Source organism: Pseudorca crassidens, chromosome 15 (assembly GCF_039906515.1).
Source record: "Pseudorca crassidens isolate mPseCra1 chromosome 15, mPseCra1.hap1, whole genome shotgun sequence".
Taxonomy (NCBI): Eukaryota; Metazoa; Chordata; class Mammalia; order Artiodactyla; family Delphinidae; genus Pseudorca; species Pseudorca crassidens.
Window position 1 is genome coordinate 71612846 of NC_090310.1, and position 26076 is coordinate 71638921.

The following is a 26076-nucleotide window of genomic DNA, read 5'->3' on the forward strand; positions in this document are numbered from 1 at the left end:
ATGCTACTCTTCCAAATGCCTATCTTCCAGGACCCTGGATTCTCAAACTCTCCCACACGAGTGGTTCTCGACAATAGTTTCATATTAGAATAATCTGGGGAACTTTAAAATGTCTAGGTACCACTTGAGACCAGTGAAATCAGTTCTCTAATCTTTCTTTAAAGGTTCTGGCCTGTGCTCCCCTCTCTCTTCGACTGCTCTCCTTAAACATACTCCAGTTCCTCTGAGCTCTGCTCCCAGGAAGGAGGCAACATTCCCAAAGAGACTGTCCAGAGTAGAGTAGCCTCTTCCCCATCTGGAGAACCACGCCTCTTTTTAAGGCAGGTTTTGGCAGCCACATCATAAAGGACAAGCCTGTCCCCCAGCCCCTATATATTTAGAAATATCGTGACAGCCCTTCCAGTTTCAACTCCAGCCTTTTCTTTTCTCACTGGCCTATAACATCTTCTTGTGTTAAAATGACATTGTCTACCCGTGTGGTTTTTTTGCCAGAATCATTAGCTGACTCTGATCCCTCACTGAAATCAGCAGGGATGGAAACCAGGAGGAGGGGTGTCCTACCCAATTGCTCAGAGGAGAATTTTTGTAAGTTTAAGAACCACCATCTACAACTGCCCTACTTCATTCTATGTGGCAAATTCTTCTTTCATTAACTTACGTTTGGAAGTTAAAAAACTCTATCTTCCCCCACCCCCGACACACCCAACCACTGCTAGGTTCTAGCTTAGCTCTACCCTTTGATAGATGACAATCTAACGAAATGCAAGTGAAATGAAAACAAAATGGCATGTACATTATATTTTTTAATTTCTTAAGATAATTCCATGAATTGAGCACTATCATTCCCATTTTACAGATGGGAAACTGAGGCCTGGAGTGCTCAGGACTCACAGCTGCTAAGCAGTGGAACTGGGATTCAAACCTTCCCCTTCCTACTCCAGTCCTTTCTTCCTCTTTTTGTTTTTACTTTCCAAGTTTTTCCTAGCATGTCACCTACCTAGTTATAAAATGTATGAGTGTGTGTGCGTGTGTATTTCAAGAGAATGAGGCCAAGGAGAAAAGTGGGTGAACGTGTTATTTCTTCAGTAAAACATCTTGCCTCTGCCCTATACCAGGCATCCTTTAGCCCATGGTATCTTTCCTCCAAGCTGAATCAGTGACTTCCTTTTCTTTATCACGTCTTCACTGCTCCTCTTTCATGGATTTACAACATTATTTTATAACTGTTTGTTAACATGTCCAAGACACCTTTTAAGCTCCTTGAGAGAAAGGTATTTCTTTTTAAATACTTAACACCTAGCTCAGTGCTCAGCACGAAGGAATTGCTCAATAGGTGCTCGTGAATGAAAGAATATGTCATTTAAACATCACGGTTGTTCTGAAATGCAGGCGTTATTACCCCCGTTTTACAGATGAGAAACTGAGGTTGAGATGGAGTTCAGTAACTTAACTGAAACTGTGGAGCCCAAGTGCCTAGGGCTCTTTCCTACACGGCACAGAGACCTGTCTGCTATCTTGCTAAGTACCTCCAAGCCCGACCAGACAACTAGGTAATAAGTGGGAAAGCACTTTGGAAGAGATAAAGCTGTATATACAAACGAGATGTAAATTATCATCATCATCAACATTGCAAAGCTATAACTAAAGCACTTCCTCCCATTAAAAGCACTCTGCCAAAACACTTAGAAAGGCATTTTCCACTTTGTGCATCTCAGCATCCCATCTTCGCTACAGTCCTAGCTGCAAGAGTCATTCTCAGTTTGGGGACGTTTGCTGAAGGCAAGTGCTTTCAGAACTAAATCCGTTCCTGCCCTGGTGACGCATTTTTAAGGGGGCACTGTGGCTGGGCACTTCTGACCTTAGTTCTCTCCTCTGGCTGGTTCAGCAACAGGGTCTTACTACACTCTTCTGGGATACACCGTGAGCTCCCCCAGGCAGGAGCTATATGTATTTAGATGCTCACAGCCCTCCTGCCCAGCAAAGGCACAGGTGAGAAGCAAATGCCTATGAATGAATGACTGCCTAAGGAAGGACTTTTTAGAGTTTACTTATCATCAGTGGTTAACAAAGTGGTGACCCAGTTAGTTTGTATACAAAGTGTCCGTAGGCAATGAAGTATGCATGTTCAAGGGCAGGCGGGGGGTATATACATACTCAGAGTAACTTGTCTCCAGTGACCAAATTGAATGGGGGTGTCACAGGTTGGGTTCCTGGAAGTTCGACTCTGAGACAGAGATTGACATGTAGGGGATATGTTAGGAGGAGCTTCTGGAGACAACATCTGTGGAAGGGAAGAGGAGGGAAGGGCAGGAAAGGGAAGGGAGGGGAGGTTAGGGGAGAGAAGGGAAGAGGAGGGAAGGGGAGAGCAGGGGAAGAGAGGGGAGGGGAAAGGGAGGGAAAGGGAGGGAAAGGAGGAAAAGTGGGCAGAAGGGGAAGCTGAATGGAGATGTAGCTGCAGTGATGGTTTAAGCCAGCCCCATGGGAAGCTCTGACACTGGACTGATTTTTACACCCCTGTAAAAGTCAGCTATTGACCAGCTATTGGATGACCTTGGGTGAGGCAGCTCTGAAGATCAAGAAGTCCCAAAGGAGGCTGTTATCCAAGAGTTGTCTGCCAGCAGCAGTTCTAGCAACCGGGGTGGGGGCGGGTAAGTCCATTCTTGAAGGGGGATCTGAGTAGCACATCACAACACTGTCCATAGAAACTTCTCTTTCCAATCCTATTTCACTAGGTCATGCCTCTCTGTCCGCAGAGAATTCCCCCACTCTTTTAACTTCTTTATAAAGCTCAGATGTATTTACAGAATAGAAGCATTTAGAATCACACACCTTTCAGGACTTCCCTGGTGGCACAGTGGTTGAGAATCCGCCTGCCAATGCAGGGGACACAGGTTCCATACCTGGTCTGGGAAGATCCCACATGCTGCGGAGCAACTAAGCCCGTGCGCCACAACTACTAAGCCTGCGCTCTAGAACCCACACGCCGCAACTACTGAGCCCACACACCACAACTACTGAAGCCCACATGCCTAGAGCCCATGCTCCGCAACAAGAGAAGCCACCGCGATGAGAACCCGCACACGGCAACGAAGAGTAGCCCCACTTGCTGCAAGTAGAGAAAGCCCGTGCATGGCGACAAAGACCCAATGCAGCCAAAGAAAAAGAAAATGGTTCTGAAGAACTTAGGGGCAGGACAGGAATAAAGACACAGATGTAGAGAATGGACTTGAGGATATGGGGAGGAAGGGTAAGCTGGGACGAAGTGAGAGAGTGGCATGGACATATATACACTACCAAATGTAAAATAGATAGCTAGTGGGAAGCAGCTGCATAGCACAGGGAGATCAGCTCGGTGCTTTGTGTCCACCTAGAGGGGTGGGATAGGGAGGGTGGGAGAGAGATGCAAGAGGGAGGGGATATGGTGATATATGTATACGTATAGCTGATTCACTTTGTTATACAGCAGAAACTAACACATCATTGTAAAGCAATTATACTCCAGTAAAGACGTTAAAAAAATTAAAAACAATAAAGATACTAGTGCAGCCATTATGGAGGTTCCTCAAAAAACTAAAAATAGAATTACCACATGATCCAGCAATCCCACTCCTGGGCACATACCTAGACAAACTATGATTCAAAAAGATACATGCACCCCTATGTTCACAGCAGCACCATTCACAATAGCCAAGACATGGAAACAACCTAAATGTCCATCGACAGATGAATGAATAAAGATGTGGTACATATAAACAATAGAATATTAGTCGTCAAAAAGAATGAAATAATGCCGTTTGCAGCAACATGGATAGACCTAGAGATTATCATACTAAGTGAAGTAAGTCAGACAAAGACAAATACCACATGATATCGCTTATATGTGGAATCTAAAATACAATACAAATCAACATATCTACAAAACAAAAACAGACTCACAGACATAGAGAACAGCCTTGTGGCTGCCAAGGGGGAGAGGGGCTGGGGAGCGATAGAATGGGAGTCTGGGATTCACAGAGGCAAACTATTAATATAGGATGGATAAACAACAAGGTCCTACTGTATAGCACAGGAAACTATATTCAGTATCCTGTGACAAACTACAACGGAAAAGAATATATATATATGTACAACTGAGACATCTGCTATACAGAAGAAATCAACTATACTTCAATAAAATTAAATCAACTATACTTCAATAAAATTAAAAACAAATAAAGATACTAGAATTTTCCAGACATGGAAGGTGGGTAGGCATTCCAGGAAAAGGGCACTGCAGGTACAAAGGTGGGACGCTGAGAAAGGGACAGTTGTATCAGGCTGATGTGAGGATCAGGAGAGGAGCTGTTCTCGAAGTCAGCATCCAAAATATTAAACTGAGCTGTGTGTGAAATTCAGATCCCCAGGCCACACTTGCAAAGGAACTGAGCCGATCTGGGGGTGGGGCCCAGGAATCAGAATTCTCACAAGGTCTTCCCTTTGGCTGAAGAACAGCAGGAGGGCAGCCGTCTTTGACTTGCCTTTACGGTAATGCGTTCTATTTTCACCTGTCAACATATTTGCTGTCAGCTTTTGGTAATTGATACTTATCATCTTTAAACGGCTTCCTTCTATTCCTATTTTTCTTCATTTTTATTTGAAGTGACTGACAAATTACATAAAATGCTTTTCGAGTCGCTCTTGATATCATCATTTCAAATTCCTCTTTAAATGTATTGAGGCAATGATATTTGATTTCCAACAGTCTCTGATGTGAAAAGGTGTATGCATTTCAGAAAAGAAGGCAGTTTCTTACTTTGGGTGAAAACCTACTAAGTGCTTGGCATTTTCCAAACTTTGCCTCATTGAATCCTTGCAAGGTCTCTGTGAGGAATGCATTTTTAATCTCCACTTTACAAATTAGGAAACTGAGACTGAGAAAAAGTGAAGTGGCTTGTTCAGGTCACAGATGCAGAACAGGAGCAAAGGTTGCCTTAAAGCCACAGAAGCAAGGAAGATACAGGGTCTGGAGTTATCTAAAAATTGTTACTTTTTTTTTTTTTTAAGAACAGATCATCTGTTGACTTTAGCTGTTATGTCTTTTAATTTCATCTTGTTCTTTCATTCATTCCACACACATTTACTGGGGGTTCACTGTGTGTGCTAGGGCATCATGGGGAACACTGCAATGAAAAAGAAACATCCTTAAGACACATTTGCTCCTGCCCATGATAACAAAGTGACTGCGGTGAGAATTGGAGAAAGGGACATTCCTGCAGGTGGAAAGAATCAGAGAAGTCTTTCAGTGGGAGCTAATGTTTGACACGGACCTTGAAGAAGAGGTGTAGGATTTAAATATGAATGGAGAGAAATAGGATGGACGTGAAAAGCCCAAGTGTTCTGGAGTGTTTGCACACAGGGACCAGCCCAGGAGGAACCCGCCTCTGCGACACTCACACAGGTGAAGTGAAATAGTTAAGTACTCTCTCTCTGCCAGAATGGTTGGTAAACATCTTAGTGCCTTTTCAAGAACTACTACACTAAAATGTCTCTGTTCAAAACAATTACTGTGCCCATCACCTGCCTTGAGGTAAATTATGAACATAATTTACCTATGAACATACACCAACTCTTAATATCCTTTCAAAAAGCAGACACTGAAGTTGTTGGGTGCTGCTTTACTACAGAAAGGTAAAGAGGAATTCTAGAGAAGCATTTTTGTCAGCTCAGGAGGTGAGGAATAATAGCTGCTGCTTATAAAATACCTACTCTGTGTCAGCCACTCTACAGATACACTCGCTCATTACCCCTCATGAAAATGCTGGGAAGTTACAGTTGTTATCACCATTTGCAGATGAAGAAACTGAGGCTCAGAGTGGTTCCACGATTGCTAAAGGTCTGAACAGTCTGGAAGAAGAGGCAGACCTAGAATTGTGATCTAAGTCTGACACCAAAACCCACATTATTTTAATTTTTAAAATGTGTACTGGACCGTCAAGGACCCCATTCTAGACTCCTCTGTCCCTGGGTCCCAAAATGCCTTCTACCTATAGCTCTACTTATCCGTGTCATTAGCATTCTTTTGGTCACCCCTTACTCTATTCCCTTGGCTACCACCGATCTGGCTGCCCTGTGCTCTCAGCTCTGACCACATGGCAAGTCCTCAGGACAGCAAAGACAGGATTACCTCAAGGGCCTCCTTGCCAGCCAGGAATAGCTACCACTTCTTGTCCCAAGCAAGGCACAGATGTCCCTGCACAGAACTGAGGCTGTAGAGGCAGACACACTTGCACTCAAATCCTGGCTCTCCCACAGCCTGGCTAAGGGCTCTCCAAGCACATGGTCCAGGCAGGAGCCCTGAAGGTCTAGTGAGAAGGATGGGCGGGGCTTGAGGGTATGTGGTCCTGGATTCAAACCCTAGCCCTGCCACCTCCTGGCTGTGGGATGTACACAAGTCCTCAAATCTCAGTCTCAACGTCTAAATAGACTCAACACGATAGCATGTATCTCGCAGGGCTTGCTGTGAGCATCAGATAAACCCTGTACATCACAGCTACCAGCTAGTAATTGTTTTCAACTTCTGCCTCCTTCTAGGCTGGTTCAGCTGCCCTGCATTCACCTTTGTGTCTGCAGTGGCTAACGCATGGTGCAGCATATTGTAGGAGCTCATAAAGCAGGATGAATCTTGAACCCCATCCTCTCCCTATCTCAAAAGTCTAGGGCAGGGATAGGAAGACTATGGCCCTCAGGACAAATCTGGCCCACTGTCTCATTGTTTTAAATAAAGTTTCATTGGAACACACCCATGCTCAAACGTTTACATATTGTCTATGGCTGTTTTCATGTTACAACATCAGAGTTGAGTAGATGCAACAGAGAACCCATAAAGCCAAAAATATGTACTACTGGCTCCTTACAGAAAATGTTTGTGGACCCTTGGTCTCGTGTATGGGACCTTTCCATGGGGGAGAGCCACTGAGGGCCTCTTGGCTTTGAAAAAAAAATTCCTCTGTTCCTCCCCCACCTACACTTTACATCTTCTTTCCCCGGTTTATCTAATTTTTCTTCTTATCTCTCTTGGCCATTACATAATACCTATACCACTTTTCTTATGTATGTCGTTTATTTTCTATCTCCCCCACTAAACATCTTCATGTGGGCAGGGATTTTTGTTTGTTGAGCTAACTCTTATAGCCCAGAATCTTGACCAGTGTCTGGCACATAAGTGGGAACCCCACAAAGACTTGTTGAATGAATAAATATGGATTTCATGGAAAAGACTGTTCAGCCCAAGTGTGCTGGAGGCTTTCTCTTTCATGGAAGATTCTGAGGCTTTTAGAGGGACGAGGTGATGCCTTAATCCCTGCGAGGATGGTATTATGTTTCCTATTTTACAGATGAAACAACTGAGACTGGGTAAGTCTGTGCTTCTCAGACTTTAATATGCCCATGAAGGAATTGGGAATCTTGTTACAATGCAGGTTCAGGAGGCCTGAGCTGGGCCACCAGGTGCTGCAGTTCTACAAGCTCCTGTTTGATGCCAGTGCTGGTCTATGGACCACACTTTTGAGTAGAAAGGGTTTAAAGCACCCACTCAGGTCTCTGTGGCGGAGTGGAGTTTTGAATCTGCAGACTGTGGGGGTCCTCATTTCCTTTCTGTTCCCCCTTCTCTATCTACATTCATCGCTCCCTCCTATGGTTTCACAAGGCCTGTCACACATCCCCGCCTCAGCTCCCTGTCCCCAAACACTCTGCCTCCAGACCTTCCCTTCTCGAGACACCCCACCTCCAGCATCTGCAGCTCTCCCTTCTGCACAGGCTCCTCTACGTATACACATGCCCAGGACTTTCTGGCCCTTCAAGTGGCCAGTCTCACGTTCTCCTCTGTTTTAGGGCCTAGTGGTTAAGAAGAAGTTATCTACCTCATGGGTCCTAGGCAGGCTGGCTTCCTCCCTCAAGGCTACCCCATGACCTGCACCAGTGACTTCTGATGGTCAAGGGCCACGCCCAAGCCCTCCACTTCCTTCTCTCTGCAGCATCTGCTACTGTCAAGTCCTCCTTCTGCAACGGGCTTCGCTTGGTTTTAATGGTGCTCCTCCTACCTTGCTGTCTGCTTCCCCAGTTCTTCTCCCCCTCTGAACCTTTAACCATGGCCAGCTCCTGAGCTGGCCTCAGTGTCACAATCTAGGATCTGTCACTTAGAACTCCAAGTCTGCACCCAGTGGAAGCCCCTGTTTATCACTGCAACTTGAACTATAAGGACTTGCATATCTATATCTCCACATCGTTCATCTTTGATTTCACCACAGGGTCCAGCACAGAGAATGGTAAAAAGCGGGCATCCAGACAGTGCTATGTACACTGGCTAACGGACTGAGGGGGTGAGTTGCCCAGAAGGCATTGCATGCCCATACCTGCTGTGGAACATTGATGCCATGAGGACCTCTAGAAGACCAGAAGAGCCCCCAGGGGCAACCACTACTGCCCTGACTCCTTATGGTTTCTGAAAGGGGAAAGACAGAAACTAACATTTCACGAGTGCCACTTTTTTGCAAGGCACCTCACAAAATCCCTCATTCCCTACGAGTTAGGCACTTTCACCCCTATTTTAGGGTTGAGAGGAATGAGGCTGAAAAAGTTCAGAAATCTTGCTCAAGGCCACGTAACTGGTGACTGACAGAGATGTGACTTGAACCCAGAGCTGCATGACTCTTTCCACCACAGCAACAGCAGCCCGCACTGTCTCACACCTCTCTGCCTTTTGCATGTGCTGTTTTCCCTGCTCAGAATTCTTATTTCTTCAGTACTGGATAACTCCATCTCTAAAAGCACTGATAACTATCCCCTGTTCCACTAAAAAAACGGTCACCCGACTAAGTGCCCCTATTCCATGGTACACCTCCGCCGAGATTTCAAGTATCGATACTTGATGTTAGGCTAGTCTCTCTGACAGGCTTGTGTACTGTGAGGGTGAGGCTCAAAGTCCTGGCCATCTCTCCATCCACAGTGTCTGGAACATAATGTGCATGTTCAATGCCTATTTGTCAAATGAATGAATGAACAAACGAAGCAAGGTTTCGGGCATTTTCAGTGTCGGTGGCCGGCGTTCATTGGTTCCTATATAACATGAGGGTGGTGATACCAGAATCTCATCTGCTCACTGCGTGGACCTGTTGACCAGGGACCCAAACACTGAGCAGAGGGGTGGGGAGGCTTTTGCTGGCTCCATCCTCATCTGTGAAGGCTTCAGCAGATGATCACTAACAGATATGGTCTCTCTCACAAAGCTGGGTTTGCCAGCGGTGGAGGAAGACACGGAATGATGGATAATGGACTTTACAAGGAGTGAGGCATTCTGAGTTTTAATCCCACTCTTTTGCTAACTGGAGCGTGATTTCACACACTTCTCTGGATCTCAGTTTTCAAATATGGAAAATGCCTATTAGAAATGTGAAACTAATTCAGTGGTTTTCTAACTCTTCATTACCAAGGATCTATTTATGGAGTTTTTCTCTGTTACCCTCATGTTGTGAAAACGTCTGGTTTTGTAATAAGAAAAATCATCATCTTTATTTAGAAAGAATTGTTAGGCAATCAGCCATCTATAACTACCAACAAAATGCATTGATAGCATGACATAACTAATGATAAACGTCAGACTGAGATAATTCCAGTCCCAAAGACCGTGTATATTTCTGTCACCTGTGAAGCTGATTCTAGATAAAGCCACGATTCCCTGTAGACTTCCTGAAATAGTGGAAACAGCCAATGAATTTCCTTCTAATCTTTGAGCCCCTAGGGCTACACGTTCCCCAAGTACGTACAAATGGGCTTTGAAGTTGCCGAGATCAGTGATTTTGTTTTATGTGTGCAAATCCTGCAGGAGGATTAGGTTTTCCTCTTGCTGGAATTTGAGGATTTCTAACTAGAGAATTACACTGACAAAGGAGAAACAGCCCTTCACATCTTCAAAAACAGGGGAAAAGATCCAAGATGGCAGAAACATAACAGGCATGAACATTTTCAACATGGACAGTGCATTTTCAAATGGAAAACATCTAGGCAAAATAAAAACTTTGAGGCTACAGATGGCTTAGACGGAAGTGAGTATGAGAAACCAACAGACAGTTGGTGCAGGAAATGCATGCTACAGGTTGCCTTACAGGGCACAAAGCAACGTCACCCCGGATCGATACTTACAAGTAATAGGAGTAGGAATAAGCATTTCTTCTATATATTGATGGGCAGTCAGATGATGGAAATGTCCAAAAAAGGGGGGAAAAGAAAAGACAAACAAACAAGAATTAGATTTATAGGAAATCTTGGTTCTTAGAAATGCACATAGTATTTCAGCATCCCTAAGCTCAAGGAGATGCAAGTTTCTCAACTAGTCATCGTCCCCGAGAATCAGATACTTTCAGCGGTAGAAGGAAGACCTCTCCTATGATGGAGAAACTCACTATTCATGCAGAGGAAGCCACATCGCATTTGGTTGTTTTAGTCGTTTGAAAATTCTTTCTTACGGTTAAACTAGCTTCCTTATAATTATAACTTTTCGGTCTTGGGTCAGATTTCTGTGGCATTCTAGAACTAGTTTACCACTCTTCCACATGACAGTGCTCCTAAGATCTAAGGAAAACCATAATGACTTTTATCTTCTCTGTTTTAGGTCAAATCACATCAGAATCTACTTAGTAACATCACACAAAAGAAAGGAAACTGTGTAGCCAGCATCCAAGATGGCTCCCCAATGATCCACGCTTCCCAGCACTCATGCCCATGTTAGTGCCCACACAGCATCAGGGCTGGCCCTGGGTGACCAACAGAATGTGGGTGGAGTTACATTCTGGGACTTTCTAGGATAGGACAGATAGAGAAGCCTTGCAGCTCTTTCTGGGTCTTTGGAACTCTCACTTGGAACCCTGAGCCTCCATGTAAGAAGTCTAAGTATCCCGAGCTTGCTGTGGTCTGAAGGGACCATGTGAAGAAACCACACAGAGAGGCCCTAAGCCTGTATGAACAGAAAGAGACATCCAGCCAACCTCGGGCTGTTCCCGCCCCAGCCAACTGGACTACGCCAACTGAGACCCTTGATATCACAGACCAGAAATAAGTCATTCCCTTCAAACTCTGGCCAAAGTACGGATTCATGAGAAAAACAAATCACTAACTTTCATGGCTTATTTTTAAGTCACTGAATTTTGGGAAGTAGTTTGTTACATTATCAGGAGAAAACCAGAACAACATTCAAACTTCATCATGAAAAACCACTGCACTAAAAGAAAGGAATTCCAAACTTCAGTTTGAACAGACTACAACTTGAACAAACTCTCTGTGCCGGCATTTTCTTATATGATCCTTAGGTGAGTTGAACTAAATCACTAAGATTCAAACCGTGTTCCCAGGATTCTGCAGAACAGCATCACTGTAATGGGGTGGGGGGTGCTGAGGTAGGGCTGCTGCTTCTCTGCCATCCACCACATTCGGAGCTTCTCCATTTTAATCTGTTTCATAAATTGGCATTTCATTTAAGATTTCACATGACTAAGAATTCCACTCTCCAAAAGAATGGTTGAAAAATCACTGCCTGCAATATGTCTCTTCTAGCTCTTGGCTTCTGAACAATAAAAGAAAAACAAATAAGTCCGTGATATTCCCTTTGTTATAACTTTTCGTATTTTGTAGAAAAATAAATAGGAACATTTTTATTTTACAGACTTAGCTCCACTGACAATAACTGATACATTTGTGGATTGAGAAAAATTGCTGAATAATCCAGGTCCCCAAATATCCATCTGAACAGGCAAGAATGATTTGCTTCCTTCTTGAGTTATTTGGTTAATTGCAACTGTTATCCAGTTGGGTTACAACAGGAAGATGCGGTCTTTATGTCCACAGGGTGGGAACATGTCCTCAGAGCTCCAAATTTCCCCCTCTTAAGTAGGAACTGGCCAAAGTCGCCAAGGCAGGGCCATCTCTAGGCTTTCTTTCATTTATCAAGAGAGACAAATTCCATAGATCCAGAAGGAAAGTGACATCTGAGAGGTAAGACACCATGGCAGAAGGGAAGCCCCGTACCTCCTTGGGAGGCTGAGCTGGGGAAAATGAACCATAGTGCAGCAAGATCGGGTTACTCATAAAACTGTGCAGTATCTTTGGCCAAATGAACAGTGGCTCCAGATGATGAAAGGGGTGAAGAACTTCTAACTGATGGGTGGGATCTGGAACAGCCCATATAAGTCATCCAAGCCCCTCCACCAACCATAACAGGTTGGCACTGTAAAGTGACCATTCCTCTTCTTCATTTCTGGCTCTGTGGTCCAGAGCCTGGGAGTGTAATTCCTCAGGGGCAGAAAGCTCAGGATCCATTTGATGGAGACTCACAGACATCTCTGTTTTCCATATTGTCAAGAACACTGCACAGAGAATGGAGGGCCAGTGTTCTGATCTCAGCTCTTTCGCTTGCTCTCTGTGACATCTTGGGCACGTCAATGCCTCTGCCTGGATCTCTGTTTCCTGATCCGTGTACCAAGGTGAACGGCATGGATAACTGCCAGCTTAAACAGCTTTGAGGAGTGGAAATATGATAAGTCTTAGCATCCCAGAACCACCACTTGCTGACTGCATGGCCTCGAGCAAGTCGCTGTATCTCTGAGCCTCAATTTCTCCATCTCAACGCTGGGGGCAATAATGATCTATTCCCAAGAGTCATGGTGGGCATTAACATTATATTAATCTAAATTACTTTCCAATTATATATGGTATGTAATACACAAAGTATTTTAAGTAAAATACATTAATCTAATTTAATATTAGAATATATTAAACATCTGAAATATACTAGGTTTCAACAAAGGGGAGTTCGGGCTTCCCTGGTGGCACAGTGGTTGAGAGTCCGCCTGCCGATGCAGGGGACACGGGTTTGTGCCCCGGTCCGGGAAGATCTCACGTGCCGCGGAGCGGCTGGGCCCGTGAGCCATGGCCGCTGAGCCTGCGCATCCGGAGCCTGTGCTCCGCAACGGGAGAGGCCACAACAGTGAGAGGCCCGCGTACGGCAAAAAAACCCAAAAAAACAAAAACAACAAAGGGGAGTTTATGTTCTCCCCTTACCCACAGATAAAAGGTTTGCTGCTTCTCACTCTGGTGACCAGGAACAAAGTGTTCACCTACTTAGGAATATTAAAAATAGTAATAAAATTTTAACAAATTAGTAATAAAATAAGAATACTTATGTAGCACTTACTATGTGCCACACACTGCTGTAGGCTCTCACCATACATTAACTTGTGTATTCCTCACAACCATCCTGAGAGATAGGTATTATCATCATCCCCACTTCACAGATGAGGAAACTGAGGCAAAGAAGGTTAAGTAACTTGCCTAAGATCACACAGTTAGTAACTGGACTTCGTAGCAACATGCCTCTAACGCTCATGTGCTGGACCACTAGCCTGTGCTGGCTTCGAGGAAGAAAGACTATAGATATACGTTGGGCAACACAGCGGGTCAGGCACTGAGATGCCACAAGCCTTATCTCTTTTAATCCTCCCCCTGGCCCTATGGAGCAGGTACTACTCTTCCTCAATTTTTAGTTGAGGAATCTGAGGCTCTAAGAGGTCACCCCTCACTAGGTCTAATACTTTGTGTATTTGGGGACCAACTGCAAGGCCTCCATCGTGAGCCAGGATTTTCTCACAGTCAGCAGCCCCAGGCTACACTCTTGGGTCTCGACATTCTGGGCCCTCTGGTTTTCTGCTCTCAATCTTCAGGACTCACCTCTGCCTGGGCCACCTCCTCATTCCAACATGCTTCCTTAACCTTCAACTCACCTCCGCCAAGTAGCTGAGTTATCCTGGATGTCACCCAAAGCCAGTGCTACCCCTGACTCAGCTTCAAGGCAACTCCAGAATGACGGCACCTGACGAGCTTCTATTAATTGAATATGTTTTCCAAATTAAACTGCAAAGTCTTCCAGGGAAAGGATCAAAACAGAGTATACATGTGTCCTTTCTCTCAGGCTTGAAGATTTACTGAAGGTCTAAATTTACAAGGATACAGTGATATTGCAAGTTAACAGATTGCCTGAGACCAAAGATCCTGAGCAGGAAGACAGCTGTGCTTAGGAAAAAAAAGAGAAAAACCCAAACTTAATAAATCACATACTGTGGAATCTTTTCAGCTGGCTGACAAGAATGACTTGAGGTATAGCTTCCCTTTGTTTCATACTACTTAAACAAGACTAAGTTGTCTATTTAACCATCCACTTGACCATCTCCCTGTCCATCTAGTTCATAACCCCACCCATGCACTCTTCCATCCCTCCATCCCTCCATCCACTTAACAATCTATACATCTACTTATCCGTCTAGCCCATAACCCCACACACTCATCAAATCATCCATGTGCTCATCTACTCATTCATCCAACAATCAATCTGTCATCCACTCATCCATCTTTCCATCACAGCCAAAACTTTTTAAGGACCTATTATATGATCGTCTCTGCCAGCTACCAGAGATTGAAAGAGAAATGCCATCGTGATCCAGCCAATATGTCTCATGGGAGAACCAAACAAAAAACTTATAAAATAGATGATAATAACAGCTACCATTTAGATAGTAGGAGGTCACTTATGTGTCAGGTGCTGTTCTCAGTACATTATGTGGACCATTGTATTTCATCCTCACTAGAAGCATTATTATCTATGTTTTACAGGTGAGGAAAGTGAAGCGCAGAGAAGTTAAGTAACTTGCCCAAGTTTATATAGTTGGTAAGCAGCATGGCAAGGATTACAATCCAGGAAGTCTAACTTTAAGAGCCTGCATTAATAACTACTATGGTATTATCTTCTGGAGTGATAAACGGTATGAGGTGGCAGCTCAGGGAGCTGTGGGACCGTATTTGAGGGTAAGGGGCGGGGATGGGGAAGAGGTAATTTGGTTTAGAGTCTATGATGCCGAGTTGTAAAGTCCAGGAACACCCAGATGGAGTAGGAGGGAGGGTATTTCCAGGCTGATGGATATCTGTTTACAGAATGGGTGGGGGGTTATCAAGGTGGGAATGTCAAGATGCTGGTAGGGTCTAGTTCCCAAAGAGTCTGAGGAGCTTACTCTCACAGGGAGAACTCAGGTCACAGGGACAACTCAAAGAGCCAAGTGGTCAAATATTTTTCTAGATGGATAATTCTGGCAGGAGCGTGAGCAAAAGGCGGAAGGGGAGAGGGACTGGGGTCATGAAAGCTGCCGTAAGGGTCAAAGCAAGAGATGTCAGGGGCCGAGCCTGCAATGGCTATGAGGAAGGAGAAGAGGTGATGTGAAAGGTGGCAATAGGTGATTAAATGTGAGCATTTTGAAGACGACTGCCAAGGTTCTAGCCTGAGCGGCTCCCCTAGTGAGTGCAAACAGAAGGAGGATTCACTCTTCAGGGTGTGGAGTAAGGAGCAGTTTAGAATGGGGTGGACAGAACAAGATAATATCAACACATGTATTGGGGGCTGCTTTCCTACCTCAACGAACCATTCAAAATGATGTCACACAATTCAGCATATCAGCAAATCCTGTTTTACATTTCATCCAGGTGAGATGGTGTTAGGAGTGTAGACTCTCTTATCAGATTGGCCAGGTTTCAGACCCAGCTCTTCCACTTACTAGCTACGTGATTTGGGGCAATTTCTTTAAGTTCCACATGTGTCAGTTTTGTGACCTGTAGCACAATCTAATAGCTGCCCTGCCTCTTCAGCTTACCCAGTAGTTAGCTTTTCCTACTGCCTCATTATTTTTTTTCCTGGAGAGACAGTGTGTTCTCTGAGTCTCAGACCATGGGACATCTTTCACATACTGCCCTTCCGGCCTGACCCTCCTCCACACCCCTCAGGGCTGGGTTCACCCCTGATGCTTAATATCTGGATCTGCGTTCTGGATCTGCGTTCTGGATCTGCGTGATATCTGGATCTGCGTTCTGAGTGAAGCTTTCTTGCCCAAGAGATGCAGTGCAATCCTGGGCCCCATCTGTTCTAATTTTACTGGGATTCAACACATTTTTAGGGAATCCCAAGTATCTGCAAGGCACATGTGCGATGAGGATGAATCAGAACAGACAGTTGACGGTCCAGTGGAGAAGATAAGATGTGAGTACAAATAACAAACGTAAGACGGAACATAACCTGGATCCTCATGGAGGGGATCCAGACGGTGAAGAGACTGAGTCTACACTGAAGGTCAGAAGGGATTACTGGAGAAGGTGTCTTTTAAATTAGACCTTAAACATGGGTAGTATCTGGTCACATGGAAATGAGGAACACAGGCATTGAAAGAGGAGGAAACTTCACAAGCAAAGGTATAAGTGTGGGGTGAGCCTTCAGGAAATCTGCCAGAATCACCGTGAGCAAGGGGACAGCGTAGCTCGACAAGGCTCTCAGGTGACGTAAGTATGTGCTTCTTGCCTTATTTCCACCCTACGAACCGCTGTTACAGGGAAGGAAAAGCCACTGAAGGATTTTAGAATGCAGGTTTGGGAGTACAAGTTTTAGTTTTCAAACATCACTTTGGCTACAGTGTGGAAGATGGGCTGGAGAGGTGGGGCCAGAGTCAGGGAGGCTGGCGAAGAGACTCACAGAACAAAGCTATAGAGGCTTGCACCAGGGAAGAGGCAGTGGAGACGGGGAGGGGAGAGGATGCGACCAAGAGCATGTAAAGATTCAAGTTCAAAAGCACTGGGGTGATGGAATCCCACTAGTTTGGCTGATGGAATGAGAGGTAGTACCTCTCACTAAGATGGGGACACATGACTGGAAATACGTTGGTGGGTAGGTGATGATTTTGTCTTTGACCATAAAAACTTTGAGGGTAGATGTCCAGGAGCAGATGATACAGGGCAGTAGAGCTCTGGCAAGAAAGGGCCAAAGCAGAGGACCTGCCCTCCCAGGCCATTTGTTTTCAGTCCAGCAAAACTACAACCACCATGTTGTGTGATAAGTACACGGCTGAAAGTCTATGCATGTGGCACAACGGCTGCACGCGGGGGAGGATCACTGAATCCTCCTAGGACGGAGGGCTTGTGGGAAGACTTCAAGGAAGAGGTAACACTTGGAGGAATCCTACTTGGAAGAACTTGGGGCTGAGAGTTAGAGAGCAGTAAGAGACTTGCAGGTGAAGAGAAAAGTCTGGACATTTGATTCAGGGAAATAGCATGTACCAAGGCAGAGAACAGTAGAAAATGATACCTGAACCTGGGTCACTTGTGTCCTATTCCAGGATTCACTTATTTTCTACTGGTCTCCATGGACTGATAGAACAGAAGTTAACAGCAAGGGGTCTGGAGTCACAGACCCTGGGTTTGCATTTCAACTCTGCCCAAGACCTTGGATAACTCATAAAAACCTTTTTTGAACCTCAGTTTCCTCTTCTCAAAAAACAGGAGTATCCACAGTCCTACCCTCTATGATTATTTGTAGGATTAAAATCCGAGTACGGCAGCAGTTCAAATGGAAAATGAACAAATTAGGTCAGAGTGTGTGTACTGATTGCAGCACTGCCTTTTAACATATAAGTGCTGGGTTTGGAGCTGGCTTGGTACACTTGATGGTCATGTGTGAGATGAATGTCCCTGTTGATATTATGCAATATATGCATTACCTGTACGTAAGCAGGTACAGGAAGTGAAGCCTGTCCCAGCCATTAGTTCATTTGATCCTCAGAACAGCTACATGAGACTGGCTGCATCTCACAGCTGAGAAAGCAAAGGCTGAGCTTCGTTAAGTTGCTTCTCCAAGGTTAGCAGCAGATAAATGGGGCTGTAGAGATCTGGATCCAGTTTTTCTGCTTCCCAGTACACAGCTAACAAGAATGTCTACACCCATTAGACTGGGAGCTACTGGAGTGCAGACACAAATCACAGAGAAGCAAGGTACACCAAGAGATGCACATTCTCTCAAAGTAGACTCTCATATTTCAAACTCAAGACACTCCAAATATATTCTTGGAAGAGGTACCGTTTGGACAGGCAGAGCGTGGTTGGCTGGAAGTTCAGGCTGTACCAGGAAGAGCTGGGCAGGGAGAGGAGAAGAGGAGATGGGGGTGGATGGAACTATGTGCGGCGAAGGACTTTGAAACTGTCTCCCTAAAAGTTGCCTAGTTTACATTTGAAAAGTAAGAAGGGATGGTGAGGTTAATGCAGGATACAGACGAGTCTTGGGGTAGAGATACACTGTTACCAAAGACTTCTGCTTAGGCTGGCTCCAGTGTTTCCCCATCAAAAGTGCATCGCTACGCCTTAAGCCTTGGAGGACCGTGCTCAGACTTCAGGAAGCGTGTCCCAGGGAATAAACCGGATGACAGAAAGCTTGTAGGCTTGTATGTCCATATCCCACAAACAAACATTAAAATGTCAAACTTCCCCTATGTGAGCGGCCAAGAAACACCTTCAAACATCAAGATACACTAGTGAAGGCGCTAAGGCTTGAGGTTTCCACCTGAATTTGCATTGAAGGCACCCAGGGCCCTATGGTATTAAACCAAGGGACCAGAGAGGTGGCCTTACGATGCCTTGGCTGCCCATTCCTTTGGGAGAGGATGTTCAATAATTCTACAGGGAGGAGGTCAGGGAAGAAGATGAACGGGACTGCAGTGATGAGAGCTTTTCTCTATTTTCAGGATTCAACAGGGTGTTCATGAAAAGGAGGTACGTTCCGTTACATAATGGCATGCGGGAACCCATTTTAGAATGTTCTGAGGTCTAGATGTGATCAACAGAGCCAGGAGAAAAAGATGAAGCCATTATCCAGTGACAGCATAAGAATGACTATTTTGCAATGAGCTTGGCTATAACCACACTGGCTGTTAACTCTGTCGGAAGGGGCTCCAGATTCCCTTCTTAAAATGCTCATGCAATCCTCCATACCTCCATGTAGCCCTGATTCTGTATGGTCCTGCATTCAAAGAAGCCCAGTCCAAACAGCCAAAGGTACTATTAAAAGAAGTCTAAAGTTTAATTTGCATCTTTTTCAAAGAGTAAGGGAATTCTGTTTGAATTGCTCACCAGCATCTCATATCCCCTTTTGCAACCTTGCATTTTTCAAGATCCCCTCCATCCATTATAAAACAGCCAAACACCAACAACAACACTTTCCCCCCCCCCCCACACACACACCCACCCACACACCCACACACACACACACACCACCTAATAGTAAGAGAAAGACTCTCTTTGGAGAGTGACAGGGACGCTTCAAGGCCTGTATGGAGAAACTAGGGGCATACTGGAAACATGTGCCTGCAGCTCTGGGGAAGACTTTGAGACAGCTGAATCCACTGGGAGCAGAGGAAACAGGGAGCCGCCATGGCCATGTCTGTGGAGGTTAGGGAGAAGACCCAGCGCAAGCCAGAGCAGGGAGTGTGGCAGGCATTCGACTTCTGAGAGCTGCTAGATGCAGGAACTAACTCTAGGTCACAAAGGGACACTGAAGAGATGCTGACACTAGGATCCTGAGTTGTGATGATTCGCCTATTATTTGGGGGTTTCTTTTCCTTTCGTATCTATGCCCTTTAGGTGACTGTGGACATCATTCTGGTGAGCAGTAAGTAAGTTAGTGACAGACTCAACTGACCAGTGACGTTTTCCCCATATTTATATATGGGGTTGGGATCAGAAGAGGGAAAGGAGCCCATTAAGCTCTTCACTGTCCTTTGGTGGGGGTACCTCTAGACATCAGAAGACACTGTGGGGTAGTGGAAAGAGTGCAGGCTGATGTTTAATTTCTCTTTTTCTCCCTCTGACCCATCCCCTACTCCTCTCTCCTCTCCCCTCCCCTCCTCTCTGCTCCTTCCCTTTCCTTCCCCTATACCTATTTGTAAAATATTACCATCAACTAGGCCAGAAAAACGTCTTCTTTTCTCCCAAAGATACTGTATATGCAAACACTGATGAGCACCCCTACCCCCTGCCCACTGCCACTACATCTGAGTTTTGCCTCTTGGAAAGAAATGGTGATCACCTGAGGTCTGTTGGTTGGGTCTGACGGATGGTTTTGATAGAGGCGAGAGATGATGAAGACACTCAGAAGAGGACAAAACCACACAAAGGGTTCACTTTATCCTTGCTGCCAGCCTGGAAACAGAAAGCCCTTTCCTCCCTCCCAGAGTCACACATTTCAGAAATAGCTGTTGAGAGGGAAGTGAAATTTCTTCACAAGCTCGCAGACAATGGTGACGTGGGTTAAGTCAGGCTTTAGAAAGAGCAAAATTGGAAGAGCATATCTGACTTACAAATCAGTGGCGAAGAATGAGAACATTCAGGGTCCATCAAAGAGGAATGCAATTCTCTTAAATTGGTTACTTTTTTCAGGGAGACTGGCCCAAACTCACCTCTGTCTCTAAAGCGTCTGTGACTCCGAGAACGTGTCAATGATCTTACATGTGCAATGTGCTCACTCACCCCCAGAGAAATCAAACCTCATGTTTGGCCTCATCCAACAGCAGCTAGCTTGTCACAGACATAAAACGTGGCCTCGCTTTATAGATGATGATGATGATGACTCTGAGGGCTCTGGACCCCCAATATTATCATGGACCCTCCCTCCTCCCTAGCCGCTCCCACCAGAAAATCAGTAGCTGGACGAGAACCGAAACTCTTCAGTCATTCTGCTGGGAGCCTGAGTAAAGGAATGATCCTACAGAACAAAGATGTCAAGAAAGAACAGGTCCTACCAGTAAGATGTCCTGGTCAAACGGGGTCCTGGCTGATTCTGAACAGAACCATGAGACACACAGAGACATTCTGGTGCCAGAACGGCTAAAAGAAGGTCGACTACTTGTAGAGCGAAACTGACGGCTGGAAATAAGGACACTGTCTTCATTTGTTTACTTCATGCGTTTATATTCATGGGACTCCTTAGAGTAGAAGCTGGAATTTGTCTTTGGGGCATTCCGTCCCTTTGTTCTGGTGGGAACAAGTTTCACAAGCTGTTTTTGTCTTAGGGATGAAAGCAGGTGCGGGTCCTCATTATTGGGCTTGTCCTGAACTCTGTTGAGTAACCAAACCCAGAGCTTCAGGCTGAGGAGTTAGTAGTTTGTTGAAGAATGGACTAAACGGTCTCTTTAAATTGGGGGCAGGGCAGGCTGCAGCACAGTTCATTATAATGTAGATAAGTGTTTTGTTTGCTTTGGCAGTCTGGGGAGTGGGAGGGTGGAGACCAAGGCTGGAATCCTGGCATTGAAACTGAGATGGGCAATAGGCACGGGGACATGGTGGCTAAGGTACAGAAGGTAGGAGGACCCCCTGTTTGGAGGAATAAGCGTGTAACCCAGGGACAGCGAGAGCGGATATTCTTCAACTTTCCCTAATGACTATTTCCTCTCCCTCTCTGCAACTCCTCTGTGTCGTCTTCAGGCCTCCTGTATGTCTGATAAACAGAAGATGCCGATGTAATGAATTTGGGGGATCAGGAAAGAACCTGTACCCTGGCTTTCATGAGCAATGCACGCAACAGGAGATAACTGTGCGCGCTGACCAGAGGTGCCGGGAGGACATCCCGCTGAGAGGCGACAAGCAGCAACAATCCAGCTGGGAAGGTTCTATGGGATGTGGAGTAAGAAGGAGCCTTCCCCCAGGGCTGTCACACCATCAGAGGTGGCTCTATCCCTTTGATGCTGAGGTTGCATCTATCCCTTGGGATGCTGCTGCTTGACCAAAGAAAAGTCAAGGATGAATGAAGGTGAAAGGAACGAAGCACTGCTTTCCTGCGTCTCTATTTGTGGGCTCACCCGCGTCCCCGGGGCTCCCCTGTAATCTTGATGACGTGACCGATCACAACAGAGCAGCTATCTCTGAGACACATCACACATGGAATCCCATGGTACTCCAAGGAACCCCTGCCCCCACAAGAAACTTGCCGTCTTGGGGCTGCTCGCCAAGCAGATACACATGCCCTTCAGACACCAACACGATGAGCCACCGCTGGCCCCAAATTTCAGGACCTCAACAGTTATATCAGAAGGTCCCTGCTCAGAAGCCATCAGCAGAGAACGGACTTGGCCATATGGCAGTGTTGGGGCCCCCTGGGGTTGACAGGGTCTGCAGGGCAGCGACCAAAACTCACCGTCTTTTGATTGTGAGCATCACGCCCAGGAGAATGATGATGAACATGAGGAGGCCGGCGACCACGCCGGCCATCTTCACAGTGTTGTCCACCTGCTTCTCTGGCTCCACGGTGTTGGAATTCTGAGTGGAGGCACCTTGGAGGGAAAGGGGAAGAAGAAAGATAATTGAAAAGCCTCACATACGTGACTAAACGCAAGCATAACAACAACAGGTTCCATTCACTGAGTACTAACTATATGCCAGGCACTGTGCTGAGGACATTATACACATTGACCCATTTAACCCTTTTGAGGATTAATTCCTTGAGATACTGAATTATTATTATTATAGCCTTTTCTGTAGAGGAAGAAATTGAGATGCAGAGAAACTGAGTTGCCCAAGGTTACACAACCACTATGCTGGATAAGGGTAACCCTTATCCTCCCGTGAGATTAAGCAGACAATTTTATCCCTCATAATGGTTTGTCCCTAGGATCAGACAATGGAACTATGGTGTGAATCTTAGGTTCATGGAATTATTCCAAATCCTAATTAATTCTTTCAGGTAAATGGCGAAAACAACAGCTTTGTATAAGGGTAACACAATGAAAAGCACTGGATTTTTAAAGATAAAAACATAACTTTTAAATTTTGTGCCTTATAGGAAACAAATGGTGGGGATTAAAGGGAATTGCCTTGGGTTCAGAAAATGCTTATATCTGCTAACTCCATTTTTGGATTTCATGCTGATGCTACGTGCTCTGCCAGCCACTAACACACTGACTCGAGTCCACATCAAGGAAGACTGAGAACTGGGCCCTCTGCCCTGTGCTGCCCTGTGCTGGGCCGTTTTGTGGATCCGGCTTGGCCAATCCTTGCTAATATTCCCTAAAGTATATATTGATTTTCCCATTTTATAGATGAGAAAACAAAGGGAGCTTGCTAAAAGTCACATGGCTGATAAAGTTCAGGGCCAGGATTACACAGGTTTTCTGTAAGTCTAGGTCTCAAAAGTCAGAAGCCTTGAATTCAACTTTCATGTCCTCTAGTCCCTCAATCCTTCTCCTCCCAGACAACCACTTGGCTAATGCCATAGCAAAAGTAAGGAGCCAAAGAATGCCTAAGCCCGGCCTCTTCATGCAGTGCACCAGGGACAGAGGCAACTTCTCATCCCAGGAACCTGTGTGAGCCTTCTAGAGTGTGGTCCTGGACCAGCATCTCCGTGAATTCTTCCCAATGATCCCATGTTCATGTGAGGCAGCTTAAATCCAAAGCATCCTTTCCCTGACCCATCCCTACTTTTCTACCACATCAGAATCAGCTCATCCATGACCAGTGACACCACCTTCCCTGGTTGCCCCAGGAGCATTCCTCTCTCTCTTCTCCAAATTCTGATAACACTCTGTACCACTTGGTACAGATCTCAATGTGCTGATGTTATTAGTGATTTGTTTCCCCATCTGTCTCCGCCAGTGGTCTGCAAGCTCCTCGGGGGCAAGAGGAAGCATCCTTTATCTTTGTTTCCTCATGTTAGCACAGGATCTGGCTCTTAATTGGTGTCCCCTTAACATCTGTGGTGGTTTAATGTTTAGCTGAAGGGATGACATCTCTGCCCACACACATTTGTTCTCATGAAACCAGACTGAGTTTCTCCTTTTCTTCAGCCATGTGTTCACAGAACCCAGCTGAGTTGAAGGGATGCTAATGCCCATAAGCTATGATTTTGATTCTCCAAACTCAGGGATGTTTCAGACCAGTCCTCCGGCACATCCCCTCTTCCTGATTAAGAGCGTCAAGTGTTTCCTTTACCACAGCACTTTCCCCAGACTCTCTTGTAACTTAGAAAAACTGGGTTCACTTAGCCAAGTCTCCCTAGTGGGAACGGCAAGTCTTCAAGAGCAGAGAGGGCGTCCTAGTCGTCTCTCTAAAGCCAGTGTCTAGCACAGGCCTCCCTCCTCCCCATTGCTGGTTTACAGATGATGGTTGAACGGCAGAAAGGCTAGTGGACCACCGTCGTTTGCTTCATTTATTCATTCAAGCACTCATTAATTTGCTACTAGGCATCCCTGTTCTGTGTGCCCAACTATGCTATCAACAGGGTCAGAGATCCTTCTCCTGGAAGGACTTACAAATAAGGGATTTTATTCAGGTTCCCTCACCAGCTAGAGACAAACCCAGCTCATCAAATCGCAGGATGGTCTGAGCAGGCTCTGCCTGTTTACAGCCAAAGAATTCCTGGCGGAGTTGGCCAACCTCATAGGAAGGCGGGTCTCACATTCCAGAGTGCAGGCAAGTCCCGAGTAGCCCCCGTTTTCACGTTTGGAGACAAGATTTCTGAGATATGTCTAGTCCCCCAGACACAGAACATGACTAAGCATAAAGGAGGCTGAGCACCTCAGACCATAATTTCCTGAATAGTGTCAGAGTCTTTTTTACTTGGCTTTGGAGGAAGTGCTGGCTCTGGAGCATTCACTCACTGATGTAGTAATGGCTGAACTTTACTTAACGCCTGCTAGGAGATCCTGTTCTAGAGACTGGGGGCACAAAGGCAAAGCCACGGAGAGGATCCTGTTACCCTGGGAACGCTGTTCTTAGCTTGTTCTAATGAGAGTCACACTGCATTCCTTCCGTGAATAATCACAAGTACCCACTGTATGCTGGGCATTTAGTAACACAATGGTGAGCAAAACAGGCACAGTCCCTGCCCTCGAAGAGCCTACAATGAGCTGTGAGTGGGGTTGAGGGAGCAGAATTAATAAAGAATCAATAAGAGGAAGCTTTCAACTCTGTCAATAGAAAGGCACATGACACATAATTGGGAAATGAATCACTTCCGGGAGGAAGTGGCCCATGGGGTGGGCTCCAAGGGAGGACAGGTTATAACTAGGCAAATAGAGCACCACGAGAAAGGCACACAGTGGCGGCATGGGCAACAGCACTGGCTAAAGCCGTCTGATGGAGGCAAGGAGCCTGCATTCAAGATATGAAAGAACTGTGGCGTGATGAGGGCGAGAAGGCAGGGAGAGCATGGTGAGAGCAGCTGGCGAGGGCAGCAGGGGCCAGTCCATGCAGGACATTATAGGCCACAGTGTGAGCTTTTGTTTTATACCCCAAGAAACACAGGGAGTCGTTTAAGTGCTGTTCATAGAGGTACGATATGGTCAGATTTGTATTTCCAACGGACTGTTCCAGTTTCTTTGAGAAGCCAGAGTGGATTGGAGAGATGCATTTTGAAACTATTATAGTCATCCAGATGGGAGATAATAGTTGATTGAACTCAGGTGATGGCCGTGAAGATGGAAAGATGCAATAAAAGAGATAATTACCTGAAATAGATATAAATAAAACTGGTTGATGGACGGGATACAGGGCATAAGGGAAAGAGAACTGAATTCTTGAGGGTGACCGTAACAAGGTGGATAACGGTGATACTTAAAGGTTCAAGAAACAATTAAAAAGGAATAGAGTTAGAAGGAAAATATGTGTTTGGGGCAATTAGAGCTTGTAAGATACTCTAGAAAAGTAGGCAGTTAAAAATGCAGGTCTGAAGCTCTTAAAGGCGGCCTAAGCTGGAAGTAAAACTGTGTGACTCACATGCACATAGATGGTATCTGAAGCATGGGGGCTGATGAAGTCACCCAGACAAAGAACGAAGAGTGGAAAAGGAGGACCTTCAAGATGGCGGAAGAGTAAGACGCGGAGATCACCTTCCTCCCCACAGATACACCAGAAATACATCTACACGTGGAACAACTCCTACAGAACACCTACTGAACGCTGGCAGAAAACCTCAGACCTCCCAAAAGGCAAGAAACCCCCCACGTACCTGGGTAGGAAAAAAGAAGAAAGAATAAACAGAGACAAAAGAACAGGGGCAAGACCTGCACCAGTGGGAGGGAGTTGTGAAGGAGGAACGGTTTCCACACACTAGAAGCCCCTTCGCAGGCAGAGACTGCGGGTGGCGGAGGGGGAAAGCTCCAGGGCCGCGGAGGAGAGCACAGCCCCAGGGGTGCGGAGGGCAAAGCG

The 26076-nt window shown here is 45.7% G+C and overlaps 1 protein-coding gene across 13 annotated transcripts in view; it reads right to left on the reverse strand.

Moving 5' to 3' along the window:
• The window catches only part of PTPRT (protein tyrosine phosphatase receptor type T), a 1092462-nt gene that overhangs the window by 145878 nt on the left and 920508 nt on the right, over positions 1 to 26076 (reverse strand). For 8 of the 13 annotated variants that reach the window (XM_067708175.1, XM_067708170.1, XM_067708174.1 and 5 more), the window contains 2 exons: positions 22070 to 22205; positions 10177 to 10206 (listed from right to left, as the gene is read on the reverse strand). In XM_067708175.1, coding sequence (XP_067564276.1) covers positions 10177 to 10206; positions 22070 to 22205 — 166 coding nt within the window. The remainder of the gene's footprint in view (positions 1 to 10176; positions 10207 to 22069; positions 22206 to 26076) is intronic. The other 5 variants (XM_067708176.1, XM_067708171.1, XM_067708173.1 and 2 more) reach the window with 1 other exon arrangement.